The sequence below is a fragment of the Delphinus delphis genome, chromosome 9, assembly GCF_949987515.2.
Source record: "Delphinus delphis chromosome 9, mDelDel1.2, whole genome shotgun sequence".
NCBI classification, from domain to species: domain Eukaryota; kingdom Metazoa; phylum Chordata; class Mammalia; order Artiodactyla; family Delphinidae; genus Delphinus; species Delphinus delphis.
In genome coordinates this window covers 101,039,220-101,067,145 of record NC_082691.1, presented here as the reverse complement: position 1 = coordinate 101,067,145, position 27,926 = coordinate 101,039,220, and the positions used below count along the sequence as shown (strand labels likewise).

Here is a 27,926-nt window from a genome sequence, read left to right as displayed (position 1 = left end):
ACAGGCTCCAGGAGCCCCAGCCTGGAGAGCCAAACCTGACCACAGGGCCCTGGCCAGGCTGACCTCAGGTGCTCCAGCCACACCAGTCTCCTCTGTGGTCAAAAACTGACATCACAGCCCTCGTGGACACAGCATCTCTAACCACCGGCTCCCAAGAAGATCTGGGCCAAGCGCAGCATCCTGTGGGTACAGCGGACTGACCACCAGGCCGGCTCAGCAGTTCTAGAGCCCTGCCTGCCCAGCACACCAGCAACTCTGCACAAAGACCCCTCCATCACTCAACGTCTTTTTCCAGCAGAGAGACCCACAACAGGAGGTCTGGGAGGATCCAACACCGGGTGGCCCAGCCCTGCCAGGCAGTGACTCAGGAAGGAGGTGAGGGAGAGGCCCTACCAGGACGTGGCCCCTCCACTAAGTTTCGTCTTTACAAACAAACAGAGGCTCACACGGTAAGACTGGGCCAGTGAACCCAGGGTAGGAAGAGGCCTCGGTAAGCCCTTCAACGCGTACTCCTCAGGGTACTCTTTTGAGAATTCTCTTTTCTGGGAGGAGGGGAGGGAGGCCAGAGAGACCATACCCTCCTCCAGGGCCGCCCACCTCCAGAACCACCACCAGCGAAGTGCTGCTGAGGATGGCAGGCGGCTCTCTGCTGCCTCCCTGTGGTGGTGAGGAGGAACTGGCAGCGTAAGGGTTCCGGCCACCCTTCCCCGCTGTGCTGTGAGTTCTTCTCTGCAGGAGAACTCTCCTTGTTAAGGATTCAGGCCTGGCAGGGGCAGGGCGCTGGCCTCTCTCACCATCTTCCAGAGGCCCCGAAAAGAACCATCATCTAACATTTCCTGGGCTTCATCTCAGCTCCTCTCCAGCCCCAGGGGAAGGGAGTGCTGACCTGTTTAATGGGGATGGCCCGACCACTCCCGATGCTGTCCACCTTGCACTCGGCGGCTTTTTTCTCCCGGTCCAAGTCGGCACCCTTTCGAGACTGGAAGAGAACAGAAGAGGCGTGTTAAAGGGGCCCAGGGTCTGCGGGGTCAGCAGCCCACCTGGAATCCCCAGCCAGCCCTCCCGTCCTCCCTCCTCCTGGGCGGGCCCTAGCAGTGGGGCGGGGCCGGGGCGGCGGGACCGGGAAGGAACTGAGACCACGAGTATTCCAACGGGTTTATTCTTACACACGGCACCATACAGAGCAGCACAGGTCACTGGGCCGGGCCCGCCCCTTACAAAAGAGCAAGGACACGAGATACCGAGGGCGTGAGGAGCGCGCAGCCCAGGGGGCTGGGGCGTAAGAGACGGGAAGGGGCGAGGAGAGGTGGACGGTGGGGCTGAGGGACGTGGCCGGGAGCACAGGGCATGACCACCAGGGAGAGCAAAGTCCAGAAGTGAGCGGGTAGCGGCCCGTCTGCGGCACAGACACCACATGGCACGTTACGCCGAGCACGGCGGCGTAGCCCGAGGGGCACAGTGGATGGAGAGAGAGAGGAGAGAGGCCAGAAGAGGCCCTGCGCCCCTGCCGGGCTCCTGGGGCAGAGCCCGCCCGAATGCGGATCCTAGGAAATGGGAGGCCAAGAGAGGGGAAGGCAAGCGCGGCGTGGCTGCGGCGTCCGGAGCGGAGCAGGAACGGCAGAAGTCCATGCAGGAAGGAGCAGAGGAGGGGAGGGGCGGGGGAGCTCCCCCAGGAGCAGCTGGACCGCCGGCCGGCCGGGCGCTCGGACGCCCCGGCCTCTGGGCCTCGTCGCTGGCCGGCGCCGGGCGTGGGCCGAGCTCCCTTCTTCTCCATGCAGCGAGCCTGGCGCAGCGCGTCCAGCAGGGCTGGTCCCTGGCAGCCCCCAGCCGCGGGCTCCGGCGTTCCTAGCCTTCCCTGGGGGTGGGGGTTAGTTACAAAGGTTCCTGTGGGTCTCTGGAGTGGGGAGCACGGCGGCCGCTTCTCATCTGAGAGCAGTCCCAGGGCCCGGCCCGCCTCCGGCCCCGCACAGGGGAGAATGTCCAGAGGTGCTGTGTGTCACCACCTGGTCTTCTAATTTGGAAGGAGTTGGAAAGGCCTTTTTGTTGATGAAAAGTTGGAAACAGTGGCACATATCTGCAAATATCGAAAGAATAAAGATTTTGGCAAGTTATACTCAAGCCCCGCACAGTCGGTCAGCACTGGTGAGGGCAGAGACCCAGGCGGCTGGGGAGAGGCGGCGGCGGCGGGATGAAGAGGAGGGGGAGAGGGTGCGGGGGGCGGGCAGGCGGCGGCAGCGGTGGCGCCGGGCAGTCCATGTCAGCGGGGAGTGTTCTCCACTCCGGGCCCTACACCCTCCTGCTCACCCGGGCTGCCAGGAGCCAAGGGCACAAGGAAGAGGCAAAGGACCGCAGCCGCAGCACGGGGGCAGCACAGCCAAAGGAGCGGGAAGAGGCAGGCCAAGGGCCACCGCCCGCGGCTCCACCGTCCGTCAGCACCCGCCCCGGGCCTCTCCTGGGTGCCACGGCCTCTGCCCCTTCGGCCCAGGGGGAGGAAGGTGGATGGGCCGCTGCCACCGGGTCCCCAGACAGAAGAGCCGGTCGTGGGGAGCGGGGCGCAGGCTGTCCCAGCCAGGCTGGTGAGCAGAGAGGCCCCAACCAGCAGAGGATCCCTGGGAGCCCAGAGGGGGCCCCCCCAGGACGGGAAGCCAGGCAAGAGTGGCAACAAAACGAGTAACATGAAGTCATGGGGGAGACGGGGGACGCCAGCGGCCACGTCCAGCGGGAGAGTCACGGGGGCGCCAGCCACAGAACAGGCGTGGCCCTGCTGGGGAGGACGAGGAGGGCAAGGGGGTGGCCCCGGCGGCGATGATGAGAAGGGGAGGTCCCGAGATGCACCTCTAGAGACGGACACGTCTTGAGGCTGCCTTGGGGACAATGGCGCAAGTGAGGTCACCATGGAAACAATGGAAAGAAAAAATAAGGTTGCCACGGTGAAGATGGAGAGAATGAAAGGGCCCGGGGCCGGCTGTGCCCAGGATGCGCGCGGCGAGGCGGGCTCTGCTCCGCAGAGCAGGCAGCAGAGCGCGGGGAGCGCCAAGGCGCTGGCGAGGGGGCCCTGGGCCCGGGCGGGTGGCAGAGGGAAGAGCGCGTGCCCTGGGGTGGTGCAGGACCAGCGGCAGAGGAAGGCGAGAGGTGAAGAATGGTGTGGAGGGAGCAGGTGACTGAGGCTGGATGTCAGGGAGCAGGTGCCGAGGGCGTGGATAGCAGTCACTGCAAACACAGGTCGCCCAGGGCTCTACGGCGGCGGCGGCGGCAGCAGCAGCGGCAGCAGCAGGAGGCGTGGGCGTGAGCAGGCAGCCCAAGGCGCTGTGCGTCTCAATGGGCGTGCACGGGAGACAGGGAGCTGCGAGTCCAGGCAGGGTTGGGGCTGGGGGCTGGGGGCGGGACGGCTGTGACGCACGGTAGCAACTGGCAGCAGGGAGGGGGTCAGTCAGCATGGCCGGGGAGGGCGCGAGGCAGGCACGGGGCGGACAGAGGCAGGCAGACTGGGCAGAAGTGCGCCAGGCAGGCGGAGGCGAGGATGAATGGGCGAGGCCTGGGGAGCACTGGCTCTGTGTGGACGGGGTTCCTGAGAGCCTGGCCGGGGCCTGACCTGGTGGGCTGGACTGACAGCCACGCCCTGATGCTCAGAAAGAGGCAGGTGGAGTGACGCAGAAGGACAGGGCGATCTCCTGAGAGTCCACACGGGCAGCTCACCCACCTGTGTCTGACCCAAGACTCCCGGAATGGTCCAGCCAAGTCCCAGCTGGACGGTGAGTTTGGGGATGGGCACTGCGTGTCAGATGCAGGCTCAGGACACCTAAGAGCTGACGGGCTGGGCCCCTACGGCGGAAGGCACACGGGACCCTGGGGCTGGGGTCTGCGGGGAGGGGGAGAGGAAGAGCTTGTGGGGGGACCGAGGCAGGGAATCAGGAGACGGAGGCCTGGGGAAAGACAGCTAAGCCTTCGTTAGGCTGATGGCGCAGCGGGTGGGAAGCGTGGGAGAATGAAAAGAGCGGGCAGGTGGACTCGAGGCCTGGGCCCTGTTCATTCTAGCTCTGCCAGCAAACGCTTCCTGTAGCCTCAGGCAAACAATCTCGGGGCCTCAGTCCACAACTGCGGAATCACGGGTGCCTCAGAGTTAGAGCAGACGCGTCCAGAGATCCCTCAAGCTGGCCAGGAAGCCCTACGAGGTCGGGGAGAGGGAGGGTGTGTGTGTGCGGCCGGGAGGAGGGTCTGTGTGCATGTGCTGAGGGCGGCCCCGTGGGCTCGGAGGAAGAGTCTGGAAGAGTCGGGTGTGGACGGGGGGCACCGGTAAGGAGCCGACGGAAGAGGCGCGCGTCAGTGGGGATGGAGGTCGGCAGGTGGCATCGTCCTGCCTGCTCCCTCCTGGCCGGGGGCTGGGGGCTCGGCCCTGCCCGTTTGGTGAAGGCGGCCGGGCAGGCGGGAGGGGCGGGCACGTACCGTGAAGATGTTGGAGCGCCGCTTGGACTGCTTGCGGATGGGTGTGGGGGTGGAGGAGGCAGCGATGGTCTCGATGCGCAGCTCCCGCTGGCTGATGCTGGGGGTGGAGGGGACTGAGGATGAGTAGTCGCTGAAAGCGCTGCTGCCGCCATTCGTGGCCTAAGGACAGAGAGGGCTGCTGAGGGCGGCTCCGGGAGGGGCGCAGGGGCGGGTGGCAGGCAGGAGCTGGGAAGCCTGCGGTGCGGAGACCTGGCCGGGGGCTCGTGGGGCAGCAGAGGGGCCACTAGCTCCTACAGGTGGTACCAAGCACGGCCTGGAGGCCAGCAGGACCCGGTGGTCACCACACTGGGCTGCCCCACTAGGGCCCCAGCAGGGGCCATTCGGGGTCAGCCCGGGAGCTGAATCGGAGGCAAAGGCTAGCAGGTTGGAGTCAGTGACAGAGGCCAGAAGAGAACGAACTGTGGAGTCTTGGCTCACAGGTGGGTGTGACGCGAGGTGGCAGGTCACCCCGGATGAGCTCCCCAAGTCAGTGACAAAGAGCAAGGCTGCAGGAGGCCAGGGCGGGCCTCAGAGTGCAAGGGGAGGATGAGGTTTGCTTCTAGGCAGTGTGGGTGACAGGGTACAGGATACAGGAGGGCCGGGGCAGAGAGCGGAACAGCTAAGCTAAGACTGCTCCAGAGGAAGCAGCAGGTAAGGGAGCGGCGGCAGAGGATCTCCGCAGAGAGACAGCAGGTGCTCGGCAGTGTCCACTCCAGGACTCGGGAAACGCAGTTTGACAAGGCCACCCGCTAACAGCCCATCGGATGATCACTAAATAGAGAACGTGTCCTGCCCTGGCAGCCTCCTCGAATCCTAACCCGTACAAAGGGAGCAAGACACCTGAGCTGCTGCCCCCCGGTGGGCAGGGCCCCCGTGCACAGCTGGTTCTGCAGCCGAGGCAGCGCCGCTCAGAGACAGTGAAGAAAGACCTTCCGTGCCTCCTTTCTTCCACGGGGGAGTGCTTACAGGGGAAGCCCTGACGCCGTCTAAAGTGCTAAAGGGAGGGCTCTCTGGAAAAGTCATCAGGCTGTCATCAGGACACTGGTGGGCCAGGGGGCCTCAGAAAGACGATGGCCCTTGGCAGAAGTAAAGGAGTGGCTGTCGGCTTGACCACTCAGCGCGCACACCTGTGATGGCCCAGGGCTTTCCGCCGAGGAGGGACTGAGCGGGGAGATGCAAGTACTGGCCTGCCTGCCAAGGGCCAAAAAACAACCAGGCAGTAGGCCCAGGAAGTGGGCGGGTGTCCAAGTGGTAATACAGGAGAAACCCTGGCAGGACCCGGCTCAGAACACCCCCACTACCCCACACGTCACAAATGCCACTGGCCCTTGCGGGTAAGTGCTGCCCTTCTAAACGCAAACACCGAGAGAAGGGCCAGCAGGTGAGGGCCAGCAGGGATGAGCTCAGCTCAGAGCCTCCTGAGAACGGCTGCACGGGAAGCGGGCACTGAGATAGCGCTAACATGGGTGACCAGAGCAAATGCTTAGGCGGCCTCAGCTGCTGCAGAGCTGCGGGGCAAGGAGAGTGTCGAGCAGGGACGGGAACTAGCGGGAAGGCAGTCACCACGGGGTACAGAGGAGGCCAGGCCAGTCGTGCAGGCTAAGGGAACTCGAGCCAGTGCTTTCAAACCATCTGCAAGGCGGCAGACCAGACGAGGTGGGGACAGGCAGGCAGACAGACAGAATGGGAGGCAGGGCCGCGGCGGGCGGGGCGTGCAGTGGCGGGGGGCGGGGGGAGGCTGCCCGCACCTGGTTGATATGCACGGACGGGATGGAGGCAGCGGACACGGCCGAGTGGCTGGGAGAGTTGGGCAGTGACTTGCAGGGCCCGATGGCCAGCTGCTGCTTCTTCCGCAAGGCCACTACCTTCTGGGCCACTGCAGGGGACAGCACAGTCAATTAACCATGTGGGGAGGAGCGAGGAGCCCAGCTTAGAGCCGCCACCCCCCCACCCCACCCCACCCCACCCCCGCCTGCCTGACCCCCTCTGGGGGAGCGTCCCTGGCGCCGAGTTACCGTCCTGGAAGACGCGCTCCACGTTGAGTCCGTAGGTGGCGCACGTCTCGTAGTAGGTGCAGCGCTTCAAGTCTGTGGACAGCTTGCGGGCCCTGCTGTCGTCGATGACCCGCGGGTTCGCGGCACTGATGGCGTCTGTTGGAGACGGGAGAGTGGGGTCTGACTCAGCCTGCTGAGAAGCCGAGGCTGCTGGCCGGTGGGCCGTTCGGTCAGAGGGTGGCTGGGCAAAGAGCCCGGGCAGCGGACGACACGGAGCACGAGAATACGGGTGTCTGGGCCTCGTTCCAGCTCTGCCACCGACTCACTGAGTGGGAACGAGCCAGACACTCTGTTTATGCATCTCAAAATGTGGACACGACCACCACACGGATGGCAGGATCTTAGCTGGGGAAGACCCAGTGCGTACGGGGCAAAGAGGAGGCGCCCGCTCTAGGGCAACACGAAAGGGCTGGTCCAGCGCCAGGAGGACGGGGCAGCCAGGCTTTCTCGTGCCTGCCACCTGGGGGCCCAGAGCCCCCGCCTCACCCCTGCTGGCCCGCTCACCCTGCGTGCCCACCAGCACCATGGGCACCTCGCTGGCGTTGCGGAAGCTGCAGAGCCGCAGGAAGTAGTTGTACACCGTCTGGAAGCTGATTTCATCCTCCAGGCTGAACACAAACACCACCGCGTCCACCCAGGCAGCAAACTAGGGGGGACCGAGCACAATTACCACCCTCACCTGGGCACGGGCGAACTGCGTACCCCTCTCCCCACGCGCAACCTTGCCCAGTCCCAACTGGGAACCTCAAGAAAGGGGCACCAAAGGCCAGGGCTGGGGGCAGGGGCATCACCTGGAGCTCAGGGGGGCCTCCTTCATCTCGGATCAGCAGCAGGTAACTCTGGCCATCCACCACAATCTCCTTCTTAAACCGACCCCCTAGGACAGAGTTCACGGTCAGGCCCAAAACCAGAAGAGCGAGCCCACGGGGGCCAAGCAGAAAAGTCCACAGCTTCCAACAGAGAAGACGGGAGCGCTGAGAAAGCCAAGGGCTGCAGCCCCCGCACAGACAACCGGAAGGAGGGACGGCGGCCATTAAGGCCGGCCCGTAACGCTCACCTTCTGGGGACTCCTCCTGGACATAGGTCCCCGTCAGATAGCGGTGCACCAGGGCCGACTTGCCACTAGACAGGTTCCCCACAATGCCCTGCGGGACAGGAAGGCAGGAGAGCTGCGGTCAGAGGGCAGGACGGAGGACACGGGGCAGGAAAGGCTGATACGTTAGCAAGGAGAGGGGCCAGTGCTGCGGATGGGCGAGCAAAGAGAAACAGGGAAGAGAGGGGTGACGGGAGAGACCAAGCCTAGAGACGGAGGGGACTGGAAGCGGGGAAAGCAACGCCGGCCCACCACTCCAGCCCGCACCCCCAGCCCCTGGGCTGCCTGGGCCTCCCATGGGCCTCACTCACCACTTTAAGCTCCGGCACCGAACGGCTCAGGGTCCACTCCTGGCTGTTCACAAAGGAGTCTGCGGGAGAGAAGGCCGCCTGTCAGGACTGGGGTGGGACACACACCTTTGCTATCCACCACCTGCTGCCTCTGACGCTGCCCCTTCACAGGCCAAGGCCAGAAAACAGCACTCACGCCCTGGTCTCCTGGGAAGCAGCAGGAACGTTCTGCGCAGCTGGGACAGAGCGATGCCAGCCCCCACTTCCACTGGCCTGGCCCCGATCCCTCCTCTTACTGCTACAGCAAGGTGCGTAGTTGCTACCTCGAGCCACACTCGGCCTGCCGCCCCCCACCTGGTGAGAGGCCTCCAGTGGGTCTCAGCCAGACCCAAGCTGGGCGGCAAGGCTGCAGCTTCTGCTGCGAGTAGGAACAGCTCACCCTTGCAGGGTGCGGCCACCTACCGCATTCCTGGAGGCTGAAGAGGGAGGAGCCCTTACCTGGCCCTGTTCTGTGAGAGGCAGGTCCAATGGGGAGCGGCCCTCGTCCCCAAGCTCCTCCTGGGCAGGAGGCCACCACCCTCTGTGTCCCAGAGACCCACCTCCGGGGCTCCTCCTCTCCAGTCCATCCTCAGCTCCTGCCGGGCTCCAGCCACGCAGAGCCCCCCTCTCCTTTATCCTCTAGGTTGTAATGGACATCCTGCGATCGGCTCCGGGCAGCTTGGGCCTGGGCCAGCCTCTCTGGCTGGGCTTGCTCCCCCTCCCCAGGCTGTCTCAAACAGTGCTTATGACGGTCGGGTCCACAAGCATTCCCCAAACTCATCTGCACAGGCAGCTAGAGGTGAGGGCTCGAGCCTCGCCTGGGAGCTAGAAATGCTGCTGTTCTAGGCTCCCACCCAGAGCCCGCTGGCTCCGAGTGCGTCTCCATCCCTCCCCTCCCGGGCCCCAACTCCTCAGGCACCCAAAGTGATAAGGGGCCCTTCCGACCCGCTCTCATTCCACCACGCTAGGGCCACGGGCGGGAGGTCCTGCCCCGACCCACCTGGAAGGCCACCTCTGCCACAGACACCTTCTCCAGACCCACCGGCGACCCCAGAGCCTTGCCTGCCCGGCGCCGATCCCACTCGGCCAGCCCCGGCTAGCCCCCAGGCCCACAAGGCACACGCCCGCCTCTCCCAGGTAGGTTTCCGGTTTGTTTCACACCCGCCCTCAACCCCGGACTCCAACCAGGGAGGCCACGCAGGCCGGGGCTCTCCCCCTTACCGCTTGGCGCGCCCAGGAGCCCAGGGGCCGCGGCCGCCCGGCGGCTCCACAGCGGCTCGGGGGGCGCGGGCGCGGGCGCGGGCTCCCTCCGGCGGAAGCGGCTGGTGAGCAGCCTCCAGAGGCCGGCGGCAGTGTGGGGCCGGCCCGGCTCTGGCGCGGTGCTCGGGGCCGCGGCGCCCAGCAGCAGGTCGCGGCGGCTGGAGAAGGCACCCAGAGAGCTGGCGTCGCCGTCGCTGCGGGTGCGCGCCCGGGGCAGCAGCCCCGACTCTGCGCGCCGGATCTCCTGGCCGCGGCGCAGACGGAAGCTGAAGCTCTTCCTCAGCGCCGACAGGCCGCGCCGGGGGCCCGGGGAGCTGCGCCCGCCGCCGCCGCGTAGCACCTGCCAGCGCTGGCTGCTCCACAGCGAGGCGCCCCGCAGGAAACCCGCGCTGCCCGCGCGGCCCAGCCCCGCGCCAGCGCCCTCGGCCTCGGCCGCCAGCTCCAGGCGGTTCACCTCCAGGAACGTCATGCTGGTGGGCCGCGGCGCCTGGGTCCGCCGGGGGCGGCTGCGCCGGGCCGGCGCGGGGCTGGGCGCGGGGCTGGGCGACGGGCTAGGCGCGGCCGAGCCGGGGCGCCCCGAGGACGCGGGCCGGGGAGCCGGCGGGAGGCCGTCGGGCGGGCCGCGGCGGCCGAGACGCGGGCGCAGGAGGCCGAGCAGCAGGCCGCGGACGCCAGCGGCCGGTGGCCCCGGGCCGCCCGAGCACACGCTCTGCGGCCGCGCCGGCTGCTCGCGCACGGCGCACAGGGCGGAGGCAGCGCGGCCGGCCGGGGCGCCGTGCAGGTCCAGCGAGTCGCAGACGCTGAGGGCGCGGCGGCAGGCGGCGGGCCGCTCCCGGCTGCGGCTGTCCCCTGGCGGCCAGCCCCGCTCCATGCTCAGGGCCCGCGGGCGAGGGCCAGGCCCATGGTGAGGGGCGCGGGGCTGGGCCCGGGCCGGGGCCGCGGCCGAGGCGCACTGACCTCCGGCCTCTGGGCACCTGGTGTCGGCCGACTGAGTCCCTCAACGCCTCCACCTCGCAGCCGGCAAGCCCAGACCTGGAGAGGCCGGGAGCCAGCCCAACACCGAGAGAGACGTGGCAAGCCTGGCCTGGAACACCCAGGAACGGCGGCCGCAGGGGAGCCAGCCTGCTGGGGCAGCCCCCGAGCCCTGAGAAAACAGGAAATTCCAGCCCAGGGCTCCTCCTCGGTTGGGGCAGGCAGGTGAGGAGATGTCATTAAGAGCAGGCCAAATAAGTAACAGTCCTCGGCACACCACACACTGAGTTCGGTTTTGGAGAGAAGCAGGCCATTTGCTCTTTCTCCAGGGAAGAACCAGAAGGTGACCCACCAGGGTGGGAGTCAGTGAAAGCCTAAATTATGAGTCAGGAGTTATGCCGACTTCGGGCCTCAGTCTCCTTATCTGGAAAGTAGGGAGCCTCTACGAGGCAATCCTGTCTTAGCTTGGGAAACTCGCAAATCCGAGTTGCTGTATGTTTTAGTCAGCTCTTCTGTTAATGACCGAGGCGGTCTTCTTCCCCGGAGATTATAAAATCATCTGTAGTAGGTTAAGTGTTGTCCTGCCCAAGGGCAGCAGAAAATCGAAAGAGAACCTCTGGACCTGGACCATACAGTTCTGGACGAGAGACTCACTTCTGAGCCCCTGAAGTCTCCAGCCTCCACCCGCTGGCTGGTTCTCACCTCCTGTCCAGAGGCTGTGCAGAGGTGAAGCTTCAGACTGCAGTACTGGTTGGAGCCTGACGCTCAGCACCGATGCCCTGTGAATTTCACGTGTGTGGGCTGCAGCAGACAGTCAGTAAATGCAGGGATGACTTCAGGACGGGGGCAGGGGGCAGGCAGTTGCCGTGCTGTGCTCTCCACTGCAGTGTATACATCAGTCCCCTCCAAGGCGCTGGAGATGAGCCAGTTTACCATAATCCACAAGGACCCCAAGCAGATCAGGAGAAACCAGTTGAGGCAGGTGGCAAGGATGAGTGGGGCTTGCCTTTCCTTTAAAGACGTGATACACCCCGGTTTCCTCCACCCCCAGTCCAACCCAACTCCCAACGTTCCTGTCCCTCTCAGCTTTAGAATTCCAGGGTCCTGGTCAGAAGCAAAGTACGAGATAAAAGTGGCACATTCCTGAGGGGGCTGGGGTGGGGGAATGCCTGAGAAAGGCAGGGCCTCTCCATCCTAGGTGCTCCTGGGGAACCCAGAGCTGGAAACTCCCAAGTCCTGGGCTGGATCTCCCAGGCCTGGAGAGGCCCCCGGGGCTGATTGCGTATTTTCCTGGGACTAGTTATTAACAACAACGAGGATGACTTCTTCCTCTCCGGGATGCACACCCCCACGTAAGAGTCGCTCCTGCACAAGAGCCTTTCCCAGGCTCCTTCAGGCGTGGAGACAGGAATGCAACCCAGGAATCCTGACTCACGTTCCCAAGTTTAAGTCTCCTACGCTGAACTTCCCTATCTTCGTATCTGTCTCTCTGTCCTCTCTCACACGTAGGGGATTACCCCTCCCCCAGAGAAGAAGCCTGCTCATTCCAAACCCTCCCCCCAAGCCAATGAAAATGCAAGCACAGGACAGCAGCTATCAGAGACAAGTGGGGACTGAGGGGGGACGGGGACAAGGTGCCGAACAGGGGATGGGCTGCTTCAGAACCCAACTGGCTAGCCTCAGGGGGCGAGAAGCAGGCTGGGATAGGAGAGTAAAAGGCCCCCAGTTACACACACACACACACACACACACACACACAGGCTACAGGACATGCAGCAGTGCCCAGTCCAGGAAGTGAAAAAACATGCCACATTCTCAGAGGACACACCAGCGCCTGACTCCCCTTGTACCTGCAGAATCGGTCCAGGCGAAATGCTCAGACTGGGTCAATCCCAAACCTGGGACGGCTTCCTCTTCCTCATGGGGCTGCCTCCTTCCTATTCCTGCTTCCTAGAAACCTTTCCTGACTCAGGGAAACTAGACAGAGAAGGGCACCTGCCTGCACATAAATGTCCCAGGACATCAGCCAAAGACCCCAGAAAGGAGATCGGTGCAGACACACACCTGTCTCCTTGTTGGTGTCACACACACACACACCCCCGCCCGGGTCAGGGACAAGGTCTCTGTGTTCCATCTGCAAGATTCTACTCCAGAGACATGTGACAAACAGCTTACTACTCAACACAGCCCAAAGGAAACTAGGACAATCCTAAAAAGCATCGGGCTGGGGCCACGTAAACCGTACAGAAATCCCATAAAACTAGCCCTAGTGTCATTTCTCTGACTCTTAAGGTCATCAGAAACACCAGGCTGAACCTGTCGTGTAGGGGCGAGACCCCACAGAAGCTTCTGGGGGAATTAAAGACGCACTCTCTCGCAATGCCTGCAGCGTGCATCCTGGGTGAGGATGGACACGCTTCCCTGGAGGCTGAGCGCACAGAGGCTGAGCACTGAGCACCCCCTTCTGTTCTGAGCGCAGGCAAATCAGAAGGAGAAGGGCAGTCTCTAGAGCTGGCTGAGCTGGACTGGCTGCTCGGACCTGAGAGAGGAGGGCGCCTGCGTGTGCAGCTGTGGCCTGGGGCAGCAGGGGTGCACCGCTGAACCCAGGGTGTCTAGGGAGAAAGAGAAAGACCCCTGCATAAAAAAGGCATGAGCTGTGAGGCACTGCACAGAAGCGGTGCACTGGTGGGGGGAAAAAGAAGGGCGGCCTCTGGCGCAGGAATCCCACAGAACCTTGTACCTAGTCTCCCTCAAATATTTGCTGGGTGATCCATTGATAAGTGTCGAGGCGCGCCCTGGTGAGGCCACGCAGCAGCCGCAGAGAGCCTGTGGAGGTCCTTCTCAGAGCCCAGGAGGGGCTGGCTTTCTGCTGGAAGCCAAAGGCTGCGGCTTCCTCCCGCCGCCAGAGTGGTCCCAAGAGCCTCAGGGCCCTCCGACGCCGGTCGGCATCTTCTTGCCCACAAGGTGGCAGCAACACATCTTCCTGCAGCCAGGTGGCCTCCGGCTGTGCGGCGAGCAAGGTGGTAAGGACCCCAGCAGTGGCCCGGCGGTGAGTGGCCACGCGGGTTGGCCAAGCCCTTCCATCACTGAGCTGAGGGAGGCGACGAGTGTCACACCCGGAGGATCGCAAGGCCCGCAGGTCTCTAGCAAGCTCTGTCCTCTCTGCAGGTCACCGGGTTGGGGATTAGGGAGTCCGCAGAGACCCTGGGCCGCCCCCGCCAACAACCCGCCACTCACACGGGCGGCCTGCAGGACCGGCCTCCTTGCAAGTTTCAGGAGCTGTCCGCAGCTGTCACAACATTCGTCTAACACTCATCCCTCTGGGATATTTTTCTGGTGTGTTTAATGCTCCCCCGCTAGAACTCGGCAGGGCACGCAGGTGGTGTGCAATGATTCTGTGAATGAACGAGTGAATGAATGAATGAACGTGCATCTTTGCTGAGCATGAACTGTGCGCCCCACCTAGTGGTAGCTCACGAGCTCTAGGGCACAGGCTCAGTAGTTGTGGCGCACGGGCTTAGTTGCTCTGCGGCATGTGGGATCTTCCCGGACCAGGGCTCGAACCCACATCCCCCGCATTGGCAGGCGGATTTTTAACTACTGCGCCACCAGGGAAGCCCTCATCCGTCTTTAAAGGTTGTTCTCTACCTTCAAAACTGAGCAACGGTCCAGCCAAATCCCATGAGCTAAAAATCTGCCTCTTCCAGTCCAACAGGCTTTGAAAATGCCTTCAGTCCATATCAGCAGCATCAACAGGCTAATGAACGTTTGCTTCATCTTTCTTACAGAAGTCAAATAGTTTCATAAAGGGACGACAACACAGTATTCAAATAATTGTGCCGTTTCTGCTGTAAGACGGAGGAGCTGTGCCCCCATCTGGGAACCCCAGTACAGATGCACAAGCTCTGGGTCTCAGGGCAAGGGGGACTGAGGGTCAGTGTACACTACTAAGAATAAAGACAGGTAGTTTGAGAGTCTAACGGACAAAAGTTTAAAAGCATCTGAATTCCAGGTGGGTGAGGGATGGATTGGGAGTTTGGGATTAGCAGATGCAAACTATTTATATAGAACAGATAAACAACGAGGTCCTACTGTATAGCACAGGGAACTATATTCAATCTCCTGTGATAAACAATTGTAAAAGGAGGGACTTCCCTGGCGGTCCAGTGGTTAAGACTCCGCGCTTCCACTGCAGGGGGTGCGGGTTGAATCCTTGGTCGGGGAACTAAGATCCCACATGCTGCTCAGTGTGACCAAAATAATAATAATGTAAAAGAACATGCAAAAGAATATATGTACGTATGTAACTGAATCACCTTGCTGTACACCAGGAATCTACACAACATTGTAAATCAACTATACTTCAATAAAATAAAGTTTCAAATAAATCAAAGCATCTGATTTCCCATCATCAATTTTGAAAGTAGGGCCTACACTGAGGCCCAGGGCTCTGCCCCACTGGCAAGGCCAAGCCTGCCCATTGCCCCGAGCATCCAACACACATGCCCAGACCCCGGGAGGCCTCTGGATGGGCTCCCCATCAAAGGAAGCCACAGACCTCTCAGGCCAGACCCAGGTTGACACCAGCAGGGCCTGGACGTGGAGGCTACCTCCCTCCCCGCCGCCAGCCCAGCGGGAGTCGTCGGTGAGCACTCAGCTCAGGCCCGCTGCCACCACAAGTCCTCCTGGACGTCCCGGCCTCCCCTCACTGTCCCCAGTTCACCTCGTGTCTTCTGTAGATGCTAACATCTAATCGGCTCTCACCTCATGGGGGCCTGAGCTCCTGGGCACAGAAAGGTCACAGATACCCGCCCCTGTGGCTCAGAGCCAGACTTGGCCAGTCCTGGGGACGGCAGAGCCATTTTGGTGCCCTATACACCCAAGGCAGCAGCCACAGGGGACGGCACTGGTCACCCGATAATAATGGCCACTTCCTGAACATGAGAGGCTCTGCTCGGAGCACTTCACACACACAAAACCACTTAACCCCTCTGAGAAAGGTACTGGTCTTCTTTTTTAAAGAAATATTTATTTATTGGCCACGCCTCGCGGCATGCGGGATCTTAGTTCCCCAACCAGGGATCAAACCCGTGCCCCCTGAAGTGGACGCTTGGAGTCCTAACCACTGGACCGCCAGAGAAGTCCTGAAAGGTACTGTTTTGTTTGTTTGGTTGGTTGGTTTTTTGGGGGCTGCGTTGGGTCTTCGTTGCTGCGCGTGGGCTTTCTCCAGTGGTGGCGAGCGGGGGCTTCTCTTCTTTGCGGTGCGCAGGCTTCTCATTGCTGCGGAGCACGGGCTCTAGGCGCGCGGGCTTCAGTAGTTGTGGTACGTGAGCTCAGTAGTTGTGGTACGTGAGCTCAGTAGTTGTGGCACACGAGCTTAGTTGCTCCGTGGCACGTGGGATCTTCCTGGACCAGGGCTCGAACCTGTGTCCCTTGCATTGGCAGGCGGATTCTTAACCACTGTGCCACCAGGGAAGCCTGAAAGGTACTGTTAATCTCCCCGTTTTACAGATGAGGACTCTGAGGCACAGCGGCCAAGTAACGTGCCTAAGGTGAGGGCTGGTAGGTGGCTGCAGCTGACCTTCCAACCTAGGCCACCTGTCTGGCCCCGAGCCCTGAGGCCTGCTGAGCCCTGGTACCCACATCGGGGCGGCCCAGCCTTGCCCTTCCCAGCAAGGGAACCTCCTTCCCAAAAGACTCCCCAAGGTTCCTCGTCACCCACCTTCCAAACAAACTCCTGCCCCCAAATCCCACTCTCCCAGCCCTGAATCAGTACGAGGGGCTGACACTGGTTCATGAGCCAGCCCTGCTAGGTATGCATGGCATTCACAAAGGAGAAGCCACCTCGACAGGCCAAAGGGGCGCTGTCTGGGGCTGAGGGGCCCTCGGCACACCTCACGTTCACGCCATTAGACAGAGCCCAGAGCAGCCAGCCCGGGCCCGAGGTCAGACCACCCTCCCGAAGTGAAGACACTTCCCTGGGCGACTGCCATCTTCCTGAGCCCTTCAGGTACCCAGCAACATGTGACAGTTAATTTCCTACTGTGAGACACACCTTTCCCACCTCCCCCCGCAGGGGGTCCCCTGCCCAGAGCTGCCTGGGCCACACAAGGACTGGAGTGGGGTGGGGACAACCCGATGAGGCCCCTGGGGGCACAGGGCTACCCCCGTCCCATGCAGCAGGTCCACCTGCACACTCTTCTGCTCAACACCAGCAAGCATTCCCAGTCCCACCAGCCCTCCCGCGTCACAGAGCGACTGGGAGTGGCAATCAGAGCTTTGGCGCCTGGCGGTTGAGTTTCAGACTTTCCTCTTTTTTTTTTAATGTAAAAAGGGTTTTATTTGGAATTCCCGGTAGTCCAGTGGCTAGGACTCCGCTCTTTCACTGCCGAGGGCCCGGGGGCCCGGGTTTGATCCCTGGTCAGGGAACTAAGATCCCGCAAGCCACGTGGCACAGCCAGAAAAAAAAAAAGGTGGGGGAGGGTGCTTGTATTTGCAGGGGAGCAGGACTCTAGTGGCACAAGCCAAATGCCACGTCATCGTCTGACTCCTCGGCCTCCTCCCCCTTCTCGTCTTTCTGCAGATCCTGGGGCAGTGGAGATGGCCACAGCCCCGGCAGCGGGCGCGCCGGCCAACATGCCAATACCCTGGGCAATGACGCCCTCAATTGTTCTTTCCGTTCAGCTCACAGATGACCTTGTTGAGCCGGTCATCGTCCGCCTCAGTGCCGCGCTGTCCAGGATCTTCTTGATGTCCTTGGCGCTGGGGGAGGTGCTGTCCCCGAGGGCGGCCGGCAGGTAGGAGGCGACGCAGCGCATCTCTGCGGCGGCGAGAGACCTTGCACGGGCGACCTCAGAGGCATCAGGGACCCAGGCTTTCCTCTTAATTCTACTCTCATCTGTCTTCAGCCTGAGGACTCACCACCCCACCGGCCCGTCAGCTCTCAGGCCTGGGCCCCCGGGCCACACCATCGCTGTGAAACGGCGTCAGGGAACCCTGGTGACCGCATGGGCGCTCAAGGGAGGCCACCCAGGAGGGAGCCCCGGAGGCCGCGTGGCCGACTGCAGCCTCCCCACAGCCCTCGGCTGCGAGATGAGACGGGCGCAGAGGTCAAGGCCGTGTGCAGAGCTGCCGTGCTTCGAACTTACGCCACAGGCAGAGCCGACCAGGAGCCCCCAGCAGAACCCCTGCGCAGAGAGCAAGGGTCCCCGGCCCGTCAGCAACAACTGGGCAGTGGGGACGACACGCAGGGCAGAGGTGGAGGGGTCCCTGCAAACCATCTTCACAAACGCCCGTCCACAGCCTGTAGACCCCACGTGGGCGGGTCTTCTCCACCTCCCCTCCCGGCACCTTCACCTGTGCTCCTCTGTGCAACGGCCTCACTCAGCCCACCTCCTCCCCGAGGCCTCAGACCTCAGCCACCAGCCCTCGCCCCAACCTCGCCGAGCCCTGCACAGCTTGGCCGGGCAGCCGGGGAAGCCCACTGGCCGCGGAGTCTGCGAGGAGCTACGGCCGAGCCGCAGGGGAAGCTGTGCTGGACCCCGGGAGAGGGGGAGGCAGGACACAGTTTGCAACAAGGTTTCTGGATTTAAAGGATAGAGAAGATCGATAGATTCACTGCATAAAAATAAGGTCCTGAACGATTTTTAAAAAAATTGTAAAAAAAAAACCCACAAAAAAACCTAAGAGAAATATAACTAAAGGGAAATCAACACGTGGACCAAAATGGGACTATGCTGATGGGTTAATATCACTAATACATGCAAAGCACACAGATGTCGCTAAAAAAAATAAATAAAATCTTGACAAAGTAAAGAAAGTACAAACAGCCAATTCACGTGGAAATCACTCGCTCTCACTTGGGACTCAAAGAAACAGAAATTAGAAATGAAGTTCCAGGGCTCTCCTGGTGGCGCAGTGGTTAAGAATCCGCCTGCCAATGCAGGGGACATGGGTTCGAGCCCTGGTCCAGGAAGATCCCACATGCCGCAGAGCAACTAAGCCCGTGCGCCGGAACGACTGAGCCTGCGCTCTAGAGCCTTCGAGCCACAACTACTGAAGCCTGTGCCCTCTAGAGCCCACATGCCACAACTACTGAGCCCACGTGCTGCAACTATTGAAGCCCACGCGCCTAGAGCCCGTGCTCCGCAACAAGAGAAGCCACCGCAATAAGAAGCCCATGCACTGCAACGAAGAGTAGCCCCCGCTCGCCACAACTAGGAATGAAGACCCAACGCAGCCAAAAATAAAAAAAAATAAAATAAAATAAAAATGAAGTTCCACTTCTCACCTACCAAAGCCTTAACATGACTTTTGTGTCCGTGAGGCCCAGTGCTGGCAAGCGTGCATGTGCCCAACCCCCCTCCCCAGCAGCTCAGCCCTTTGCCCCTCGTACTAAATTAGCCACAGGGACTCCAACAGAGACCGTCTGACATGGACACAAAGGTTTAGGCCCAAAGAAGTCCAGCTTCCAAAAAAGTGAAATCAACCAGAGTGTCCACCAATACGGAAACAAGGGAGTAAGCGACAGTGTCTCCAGATGGTGGGACATCATGCAGCCACTTAAAACAACATCTGCAGGGGCTTCCCTGGCCGTCCAGTGGTGAAGCCTCCACCTCCCACTGCAGGGGGCACGGGTTCCATCCCCGGTCGGGGAACTAAGAGCCCACATGCTGCACAGCACAGCCATAAATGAACAAATAAATAAGTAAATAATAAAATAACATCTGTAGAGACTTTTTTACTCAGCACAGCAGCAATACTTGTGATCATTTTTTTTAAAAAGCAAGATACAAAACTGTACGTAACACGGACCCAGGTAAATAAACGCAGGGGAAAAGGAACATATCAAAAAAATAAATTAATTAATTAAATAAATAAATAAAAAAGGAAAAAGGAACATATCAAAATGAGGACAGAGGCCAACGTGGCGGTTAGGACCTGCAGTGATTTCTTTCTGCCTCTATTTTTCTGCAAAATGTGCATTTCGCCCTGTTTCCTAAAATGTTTATAGAGGACACACTACAAAGGAAACAGAAAACAGAAGAGTGTTCCACCTAGGGGTGAGGGCTGGGTGAGGGAAGAAATGGCGCGCCAGAAAAACGCGTGGGTTTGCGCTCTCCCAGCTGAATCCGGGCCCCCAAAGGCCCCCGAGCCTCCACACCTGCAGCGGCTCTGGGTCACCACACAGCCTGGCTGGGGTTCACAACAGCTTTCCAACTCCAGCTCTGCGCGGGACACAAAAGAAGAAAGTGGGCTGGGACTCGTCTAATAAACACGCACTTTGCCCTTCTTTTTAGAATTATATTTGACAGTATAAAAGCACATTCACAACATGCTGGGAAAGCTGCTTTTGATCCTCTGCCCCCTTCCCTTTCCTTCACATGGAAGCTTCCAGAATGAGTGTCCCCTCCCGTCCCCAAAGCCCCAATGCTAGGACTTGGACTTAGCGTTTCACCACAATGCCCGGCCTGGGAGCAAGGAGCCGCTGCTAACACAATACGCTGGCAGGCCTCCCCAATCCCTGGGTACAGGCCTCACTCATCCGTCATCCAGCCGTTGCCCTATTGAGGGCCATTCAAGCTGCTTCCTTTTTTGTCTTTAAACCTCTACAAGCAAGGCTGTAATCAACACCTGTGTACCTATGTGTTTTCTTTCTTTCTTTTTCTTTTTTCATAAATTTATTTATTTTTGGCTGCGTTGGGTCTTCGTTGCTACGCGCGGGCTTCTCATTGTGGTGGCTTCTCTTGTTGCGGAGCACGGGCTCTAGGCGCGTGGGCTTCAGTAGTTGTGGCTCTCGGACCCTAGAGCGCAGGCTCAGTAGTTGTGGCGCATGGGCTTAGCTGCTCCGCGGCATATGGGATCTTCCCGGACCAGGGCTCGAACCCGTGTCCCCTGCATTGGCAGGCGGATTCTTAACCACTGCGCCACCAGGGAAGTCCCACCTATGTGTTTTCTTTCCACAGGTTACATGCCCCAAAGTAGAAAAGTTGGGTTCAAAGAAAAATATGAATTTTTCATGTTCATGGATAATGCCTGATTACTTTTCCAAATAGGAGGCAGCAATTCACTGCCCCCCCATTCCCCCACCAGCAACATATGGGAACACCCACTGCGCCACTCTCACCAGCATCGAGTCATCAGCTCACTTTCTGCTACTGAACGAGGAACCCAGTACCTTGCTCTTCAGATCTGTGTTTCCCTGATGACTCTGAGGCTAAGCATCTTTTCATGGTCATCAACAATTTCCATTTCCTCTTCTCTGAATTGTCTGCCTGGTCCTATTCTTTGTCCACTTGTCTTTGGGTTGTTTTGTTTTGTTTTGTTTTTTGCTTGCACCGGGTCTTAGTTGCGGCACACGGACTTCTTAGTTGCAGCATGCTAACTCTTCGTTGCGGCATGCATGCGGGATCTAGTTCCCCGACCAGGGATCGAACCCAGGCCCTCTGCATTGGGAGCATGGAGTCTTACCCACTGGACCATCAGGGAAGTCCCTGTCTTTGGGGTTTTAAAAACCTTTTTCTTAACAGTTTAGAGGAATTCTTTGATAATAGGCATCTTAACCATTTATCTGGCATAGGTACATGGCAAGCAAATTCTCCTACTCTATTCTACAAAAGTGTAATTAAATCTGTTAATTTTATAATTGATTATAACATCTGAACAATAAGAACCACAACAAAAATCCATGAAACAAGAGTGTTCCTAAAAAAAGGCAAAGGGGGTGGGGGCGGCCTTCTTGACAGAAGAGTACCAGCTAAGACTTGCGGAAGGAATGTCCAGATGAGAAAATCACCACGTGGCAGCCCCAACAGAACAGATTCAGGCACGATCACTGAGGCACTGAAAACCACGGACTGAAAGTTGTGGGGAGCAGTTTACTTCCAAGGCGCAAAAGTCTCACCCTACAGATTACTGATGAATTACAAAGGGGGAGGCAATGGGCCTTCAGGATTAGGACATCTGGTAATTATGTCCTTAACATCACTAACAGCAGGGCCTGATGTGACACAATAGGAGGTATTCCTGTCAAAAGGGTTTAACCTGGATCTCATCAAGCCCCTGAGCTCGCTTCAGGTCATAGGCAGCAGGCGGGATACAGGCACAAGTTAAATAACACCAAGCAGCCTCAGCGCCCGAATCAGAGCGCAACCTTCTACAGGAAAACTGCCCCCAGACGCTTCAACAGTCTGTGTGATAAACCGGTCAGAATGGCCGTCATTAAAAAGTCTACAGGGCTTCCCTGGTGGCATAGTGGTTGAGAATCCACCTGCCAACGCAGGGGACACGGGTTCGAGCCCTGGTCCGGGAGGATCCCACGTGCTGCGGAGCAACTAAGCCCGTGCGCCACAACTACTGAGCCCGTGCTCTAGAGCCGGTGAGCCACAACTACCGAGCCCACGTGCCACAACTACTGAAGCCCACGCGCCTAGAGCCCGTGCTCCCCCACAAGAGAAGCCACCGCAATGAGAAGCTCGCGCACCGCAACAAAAAGTAGGCCCCGCTCGCTGCAACTAGAGAAAGCCTGCGTGCAGCACCAAAGACCCAACACAGCCAAAAATAAATAAATAAATAAATTTATATTAAAAAAGAGAAGTCTACAAATAATAAATGCTGGAGAGGGTGTTGAGAAAAGGGAACCCTCCTACACCGTTGGTGGGAATGTAAGTTGGTGCAGCCACTATGGAAGACAGTATGGAGGTTCCTTAAAAAACTACAGATAGGGCTACCATGTGACCCAGCAATCCCACTACTGGGCATGTACCCTGAGAAAACCATAATTTGAAAAGAGTCATGTACCACAATGTTCACAGCAGCACTATTCACAATAGCCAAGACATGGAAGCAACCTAAATGTCCATCAACAGATGAATGGATAAAGATGTGGTATATATATACAATGGGATACTACTCAGCCATAAAAAAGAATGCTGGGGCGAAGTGAGAGTAGCATTGACATATATACATGACCAAATGTAAAAGAGCTAGAGGGAAGCAGCTGCACAGCACAGGGAGACCAGCTCGGTGCTCTGCGATGACCTAGAGGGGTGGGATAGGGAGGGTGGGAGGGAGGCTCAAGAGGGAGGGGATATGGGGATATATGTATGCATATGGCTAATTCACTTTGTTGTACAGCAGAAACTAACACAGCATTGTGAAGCAATTATACTCCAATAAAGATGTACTAAAAAAAAAAAAAAAGAGGGGCTTCCCTGGTGGCGCAGTAGTTAAGAATCTGCCTGACATTGCAGGGGACACTGGTTCGAGCCCTGGTCCAGGAAGATCCCACATGCCACGGAGCAACTAAGCCCGTGCGCCACAGCTGCTGAGCCCATGTGCCACAAGTACTAGAGCCCACGCGCCTAGAGCCCGTGCTCCGCAACAAGAGAAGCCACCGCAATGAGAAGCCCACGCACCGCAACGAAGAGCAGCCCCCGCTCACCACAACTAGAGAAAGCCTGCGTGCAGCAACGAAGACCCAACACAGCCAAAACTAAATAAAATAAAATAAAATAATTTATATAAAAAAAAGAATAAAATAATGCCATCGGCAGCAACATGGATGGACCTAGAGATGATCATACTAAGTGAAGTAAGTCAGAAAGAGAAAGACAAATGCCATATGATATCACTTATATGTGGAATCTAAAACATGACACAAACAAACTTATCTACGCAACAGAAACAGACTCACACGTAGAGAACAGACTTGTGATTGCCAAGGAGGTGTGGGTGGGGGAGGGAGGGTTGGGAGTTTGGGATTAGTAGATGCAAACCATTATATATAGGATGGATAAACAACTCCTATTGTAAAGCACAGGGAACTATATTCATTATCCTGTGATAAACCATAATGGAAAAGAATAAGAAAAAGAATATATTTATATATAACTGAGTCACTTTGCTGCAGAGCAGAAATTAACACAACATTGTAAATAAACTATACTTCAATACATTTTTTTTAAATATTAAAAAAAGAGTCTGTGTGATGGGGAAAAGCATCACGATGGATCCTGTGCCGTCCTGATCCCATCCTGATTTGGAAAAACAAAGAGGTTATTATATAAGGCACGTGGGGGTTACTTGAGGACATCTGGTTACGGATGAGCCAGTCGACGATGGTTGAGAGTCCTCACTCATCCTTTTAGGTGTGACACGGGTACTACCTTATGTAGAAGGACTGTCTGTTCGTCGGAAATGCCTGCTGGAGTGCTTGGGGGGAAGCATCCACAACTACTGACCATCACCTCCACCAAAATATGTGTGTGTGAGAAACAGAGGGAAAGCAAATGGGGTAAATGTTAACTAAGAATCATTCAAGGTGGTCATTTTTCAAAACGAAAGGCTTGGGGAGGGCTTCCCTGGTGGCGCAGTGGTTGGGAGTCCGCCTGCCGATGCAGGAGACGTGGGTTCGTGTCCCGGTCCGGGAAGATCCCACATGCCGCGGAGCGGCTGGGCCCGTGGGCCATGGCCGCTGGGCCTGCGCGTCCGGAGCCTGTGCTCCGCGGCGAGAGGGGCCACGGCAGTGAGAGGCCCGCGTACCGCAAAAAAAAAAAAAAAAAACAAAAGGCTTGGGGAAAAATCTCTCTGTCTTTCCCTGTATAAATTCTGGGTTTCCTGTCTGGCTTAAGGGGATACCTCTTATCCCAAGATTAGACAATACACTTTTAACTTTCTTCTGTATTTTTAAGAGCTGTATCTTTTCCGTGGTGCAGCAGCGCATGCCGGCTCGGAACACAGAATCTGAGAAGGGACTCCCCGGGTCCGGGTCCTGCCTCTGCCCTTGTGAGGCGAGCAACCTCGGGCAAATTCCTCTACATCGCGGTGCGTCAGTCTCCTCATCTTCAAGACGGGGATGATAACACCCCAGAAACGTCTCGAGAATGACAAGCAAGCACGGAGGGCAGAGCCTGGCACACAAGCACTAACAGAAAGCTACTCTTTCGAGTTCTTCCTGAGATGCCAGATGCGATGCAGCCAGCCTTCGCTCAGAACCCTGCGGCTCCCTGGCACCTGAGGCACGAGCTGTCAATCTCGCGATGTCTGCAGCACAAACAAAGTGCTGGAGTGTGGGGTGGCGCATTTGAATAGTTTAAAAACACGCCACGCCAGCAATTTTCATAATAAAATCACGACTCTGGTAAAACAGCGCCTCGCGGTGCCTATCAAAGCAGCCAGGTACGCCACAGGGCTCCCCCCACGTCCCTCCGCGCTGGGTCACTGGGTAGAAACCCCATCGAGGCCCTGGCGTGCGGCGCGCTCTTTCGGAAATACAATTTTTCTTCGGTGCCAACTCAGCATCACCCAGCCCATCCTCTCCTGCTTGGAGCAGAGGGACACCCCACTCAGCCCACTCCCAGCTGGGCCGCACCAGGCAGCACTGGGACCTGTACCCCCGCGTGCCGCAGAAATCAATGTTCCCCTTGATCGAGTTCAGGGGGCACCCTGGAAGGAAAGGCAGTGGCAATGCCCAAGGCACCCAGTTCAGAATTCCGAAGGGCCTCCCCCCTCCTCCCCCCACCCCACGGCTGCACACAGCTCCCTCCGCCTGGACCGCCCAGCCCTCACTCTCCAGGACGGATTTTCTCTTGCAGACAGAGGGGAAGGACTCTCTCCCGTGCCCCCCGGGGGCCCTGCCCCCTCAGTGGGTCTGTGTTAAGCTGTTTGGACTTGGGTCAGGGTCTCCGTATCTATGCCATTGGTGCCCCCAGCGTGGACACAACTGACTGCCCTGAACCTGCATGGGGCCTGTTCCCCCTGCACCCATGGGAGAGACCCAGGTGGTGGCCGGTGTCCCTCCCTTGGCCTCACACCCACTGTCGCCAGGCGAGGGTCACACAGTTGGGGCAGAACGTGGCCGCCTCCCGGGGCCGCAACCCAGGGCAGCTTTCTCCCCGGGCAGGTCGCGGGCTTTAGGGCGACCAGTCAGAAGCACATGCCGGAAAGCAAGACATCTTGCTCTCGGGGACCTAGCAGCTCTGGCCCAGCTCTGAGCCCTGGAGGAAGAGGCCAGAGAACTCCACGCACCGCCCCTCCTCCTGGTCACCCCGGCGAGGCACAGGCTGGTGGCCCAGACTCCGCGGGGAGGCACAGGCCTCAGAGAGAGAAGTTAGGCCCCTCCACAGACAGCCCCCGCCCCACCCTGCTCTGGGGGCTGCAAAGCTCCACCTCAGGGGCCTCACAGCCCACAGGCCCCCTGTCCTTGGCTGCTCGGGGCCAGCGGGCTGGGAGGGGACCCCACGGGCAGCACCGTGGCCCTGGAGGGGACGGAGCAGTGTGATACAGGCGAGGGCTCCCTGAGCCACCTCCAGGTCCAACAGGGCCCCTGCGCTGGGTACAGAGCAGGGAGGGCCCTTGGTCCCTGGTACCTGCCAGGCTGGTACTGGGCTGGGGGCCCGAGGCCCACTGGCCATGGGCTCAGTGTCCAGGAGGAAAGCAGCAGATGAGGCCGACACCAGCTTGGGGCCAGTGGGGGGAGAGCACCCACTGCTCCAGGCCCCACGAGGGACCAGGCCAGGGGCGACTAGGGGCTGGGGAGGGACACCCAACAGACCAGAGCCTCGAACGGGAAAGGTGGGCGATGGAGCTGGACAGAGGCAGGTTTAGGTCCCAGCTCTTCTCGCAGGTAAAGGGAAGTAATGGCCCTGGAGGGGCTGCCGTGCGCTCAGGGCCCACTGAGAGAAGCGAGGCCCAAGGGCCACAGCCGGCAGGGGATGGGGTATACCCAGGAAGGGAGGTGAGAGCCTGTTAACACAGTTGCAGGATGGCGTGTCTGCCCCCCGCCCCCACCCCCACCCGAGAGTGACAGCCTGGGAGAGAATGAGAGCTCTGCAGGGTGACAGGCTCTGTCTTCTCTGGGTTGGCTGGAGGGGCCTCAGGACATCCCATCCAAGATGTCAGTCACCAAGGCCCTGCTAAAGGCAGAGAGCTGCCCAGCCCAGCCCACTGGCAGGTTCCCTGCTGGCTCCCCGGACACAGGTTAACCAGAGGGAGTTGGTGAACGCAGCACCACAGGATGCTCCTTCCTGGGCGGCTCCACAAACATCTCATCTCCAAGCAGAGCGGGGAGGGGAAGGTCTCCTTACTTCAGGGCCCGGAAGTGGACTGAGACACAGAGCAAGGAGGCCAACCCAGGCTGCTGGCTGAGAGCGGCCTTATTCTGTGCCTTGTGTTTTCAGAGAGCACGTGTACGTTTACGAAATTTTCGCTATTATATACACGTCACTCAGCGTAAAGACAAAACACAAACCAAAAAAAAAAAAAAAAAAAGCTTACAAAAAACAGCTCCTGCCTAAGACACCAGGATGGGGTGAGGGGAATATTGTGACTTTGCTGGTGACACATCCTGGCACAACTGCTGTGGGTCACGGCTGAAGGGGACATGGCCGGGATCACCCGGCCCACCTCTCCTGTGAGCTGGAAGGAGAGTACCACGGTGAAGTGCAAAGGCCCGGGGCCTCACCGCCCTGCTGCTCAGCAGTGACCTTGAATCCCTGGTAGGTGGCTTCCACCGTCTCTGGTCCACAGAGCGAGGGCTGGGCTTACAGTCTGCACGGCTGGCCGGCCTACATAATCGGCACCCTATTCCCTAGTGGTCTGCACTTCACAATCCAGCACTTTAGTCCATCAAGCGTCAGGATACGCAGAGGCCAGCCAGTCCACGGACTGTGCTGTTCACACGAGCTCTGCCCAGCAACAGGCTCGCTGTCCGGCACGTCCACTCCAGGTCGGGCCCACCGGCCCTTGCCCCCAAGCAGATGGAAGAGCCTTTCCCTGCCACGTCCCTTCCCCTCACCCTAATTCAGGATTATCCTCGGGCTGTGATGCAGAGGGGGCGGGCGGGGACGTAAGCAGGGCAGAGCGGCAGCCACGTGGGATGAAACCGCCAAACCCAAGTGACGCGAGCCACGCTGGGGCCCGTGGGCAACCCATTCTCAACCAAGACACTGACTAACAAGAGCCTGGACGTGATCCACGCTGAGGCCCGTGGGCAACCCATTCTCAACCAAGACGCTGACTAACAAGAGCCTGGACGTGATCCACGCTGGGGCCCGTGGGCAACCCATTCTCAACCAAGACGCTGACTAACAAGAGCCTGGACGTGATCCCCCCAACAGACATGCGCCCTCTCCTCCAGCTTCTTGCAAAAGAGCGGGGTCTGGGCTCACTCCCCACCTTCCGCCTTGAGCAAAACCGTGTGAACCTCGGTTCCAGAACTTGAGAACCCCTGGACGGGAACACGTTTCGGGGCTGAGCCCCCTCAGCAGTAGTTGTGCTTCCGGGTTTGAAGAAAATCCACGGCGACAAAAAACTACTGTGACTTCAGTAACCCTTCTAAATAGATTTATCTGCTACCCATCACCACGGCCTGAGCAGGTACTCAGGAGTGTTTGTTGAATGACTGAGTGAAAACGGCAGGATATACGTGAAAGGCACGTTACTTAAAAAATTTTAATATGATACTTTAGAAAGATGAATCCAAAAGGATATACTTCTGTATTCAATTTTTCCAACAAACAGGAATTCTTTTGTTACCTTATAGGCTAAAATTAGAGCTGTTTTTCCAATACCAGAGACACTGGCCACGCACAGCTCTTGAGCGCTTGAAATGCGGCCAGTCCAAATGGAGAGGCACTGAGCGGGTGAAACAAAGTTTGAAAACTTAGTTGAGAAAAGAATGTAAGATGTCTCATTAAAAATTGTTATATTAATTAATTTATTTATTTATCTTATTTA

General features: G+C 58.9%; 1 protein-coding gene and 1 pseudogene across 9 annotated transcripts in view; both read right to left on the bottom strand.

Annotated features, from left to right (window-relative positions):
- The window catches only part of AGAP3 (ArfGAP with GTPase domain, ankyrin repeat and PH domain 3), a 56,621-nt gene that overhangs the window by 19,158 nt on the left and 9,537 nt on the right, over positions 1-27,926 (bottom strand). For 3 of the 9 annotated variants that reach the window (XM_060021121.1, XM_060021123.1, XM_060021122.2), the window contains 8 exons: positions 7,941-7,999; positions 7,594-7,681; positions 7,328-7,413; positions 7,041-7,182; positions 6,498-6,632; positions 6,231-6,358; positions 4,444-4,602; positions 887-979 (listed from right to left, as the gene is read on the bottom strand). In XM_060021121.1, coding sequence (XP_059877104.1) covers positions 887-979; positions 4,444-4,602; positions 6,231-6,358; positions 6,498-6,632; positions 7,041-7,182; positions 7,328-7,413; positions 7,594-7,681; positions 7,941-7,999 — 890 coding nt within the window. Of the gene's footprint in view, positions 1-886; positions 980-1,143; positions 2,075-4,443; positions 4,603-6,230; positions 6,359-6,497; positions 6,633-7,040; positions 7,183-7,327; positions 7,414-7,593; positions 7,682-7,940; positions 8,000-8,115; positions 8,270-9,179; positions 10,194-27,926 lie in introns of those variants that run through there. The other 6 variants (XM_060021119.1, XM_060021120.1, XM_060021124.1 and 3 more) reach the window with 5 other exon arrangements.
- On the bottom strand, positions 16,727-17,270 carry LOC132431361 (large ribosomal subunit protein P2 pseudogene; annotated as a pseudogene).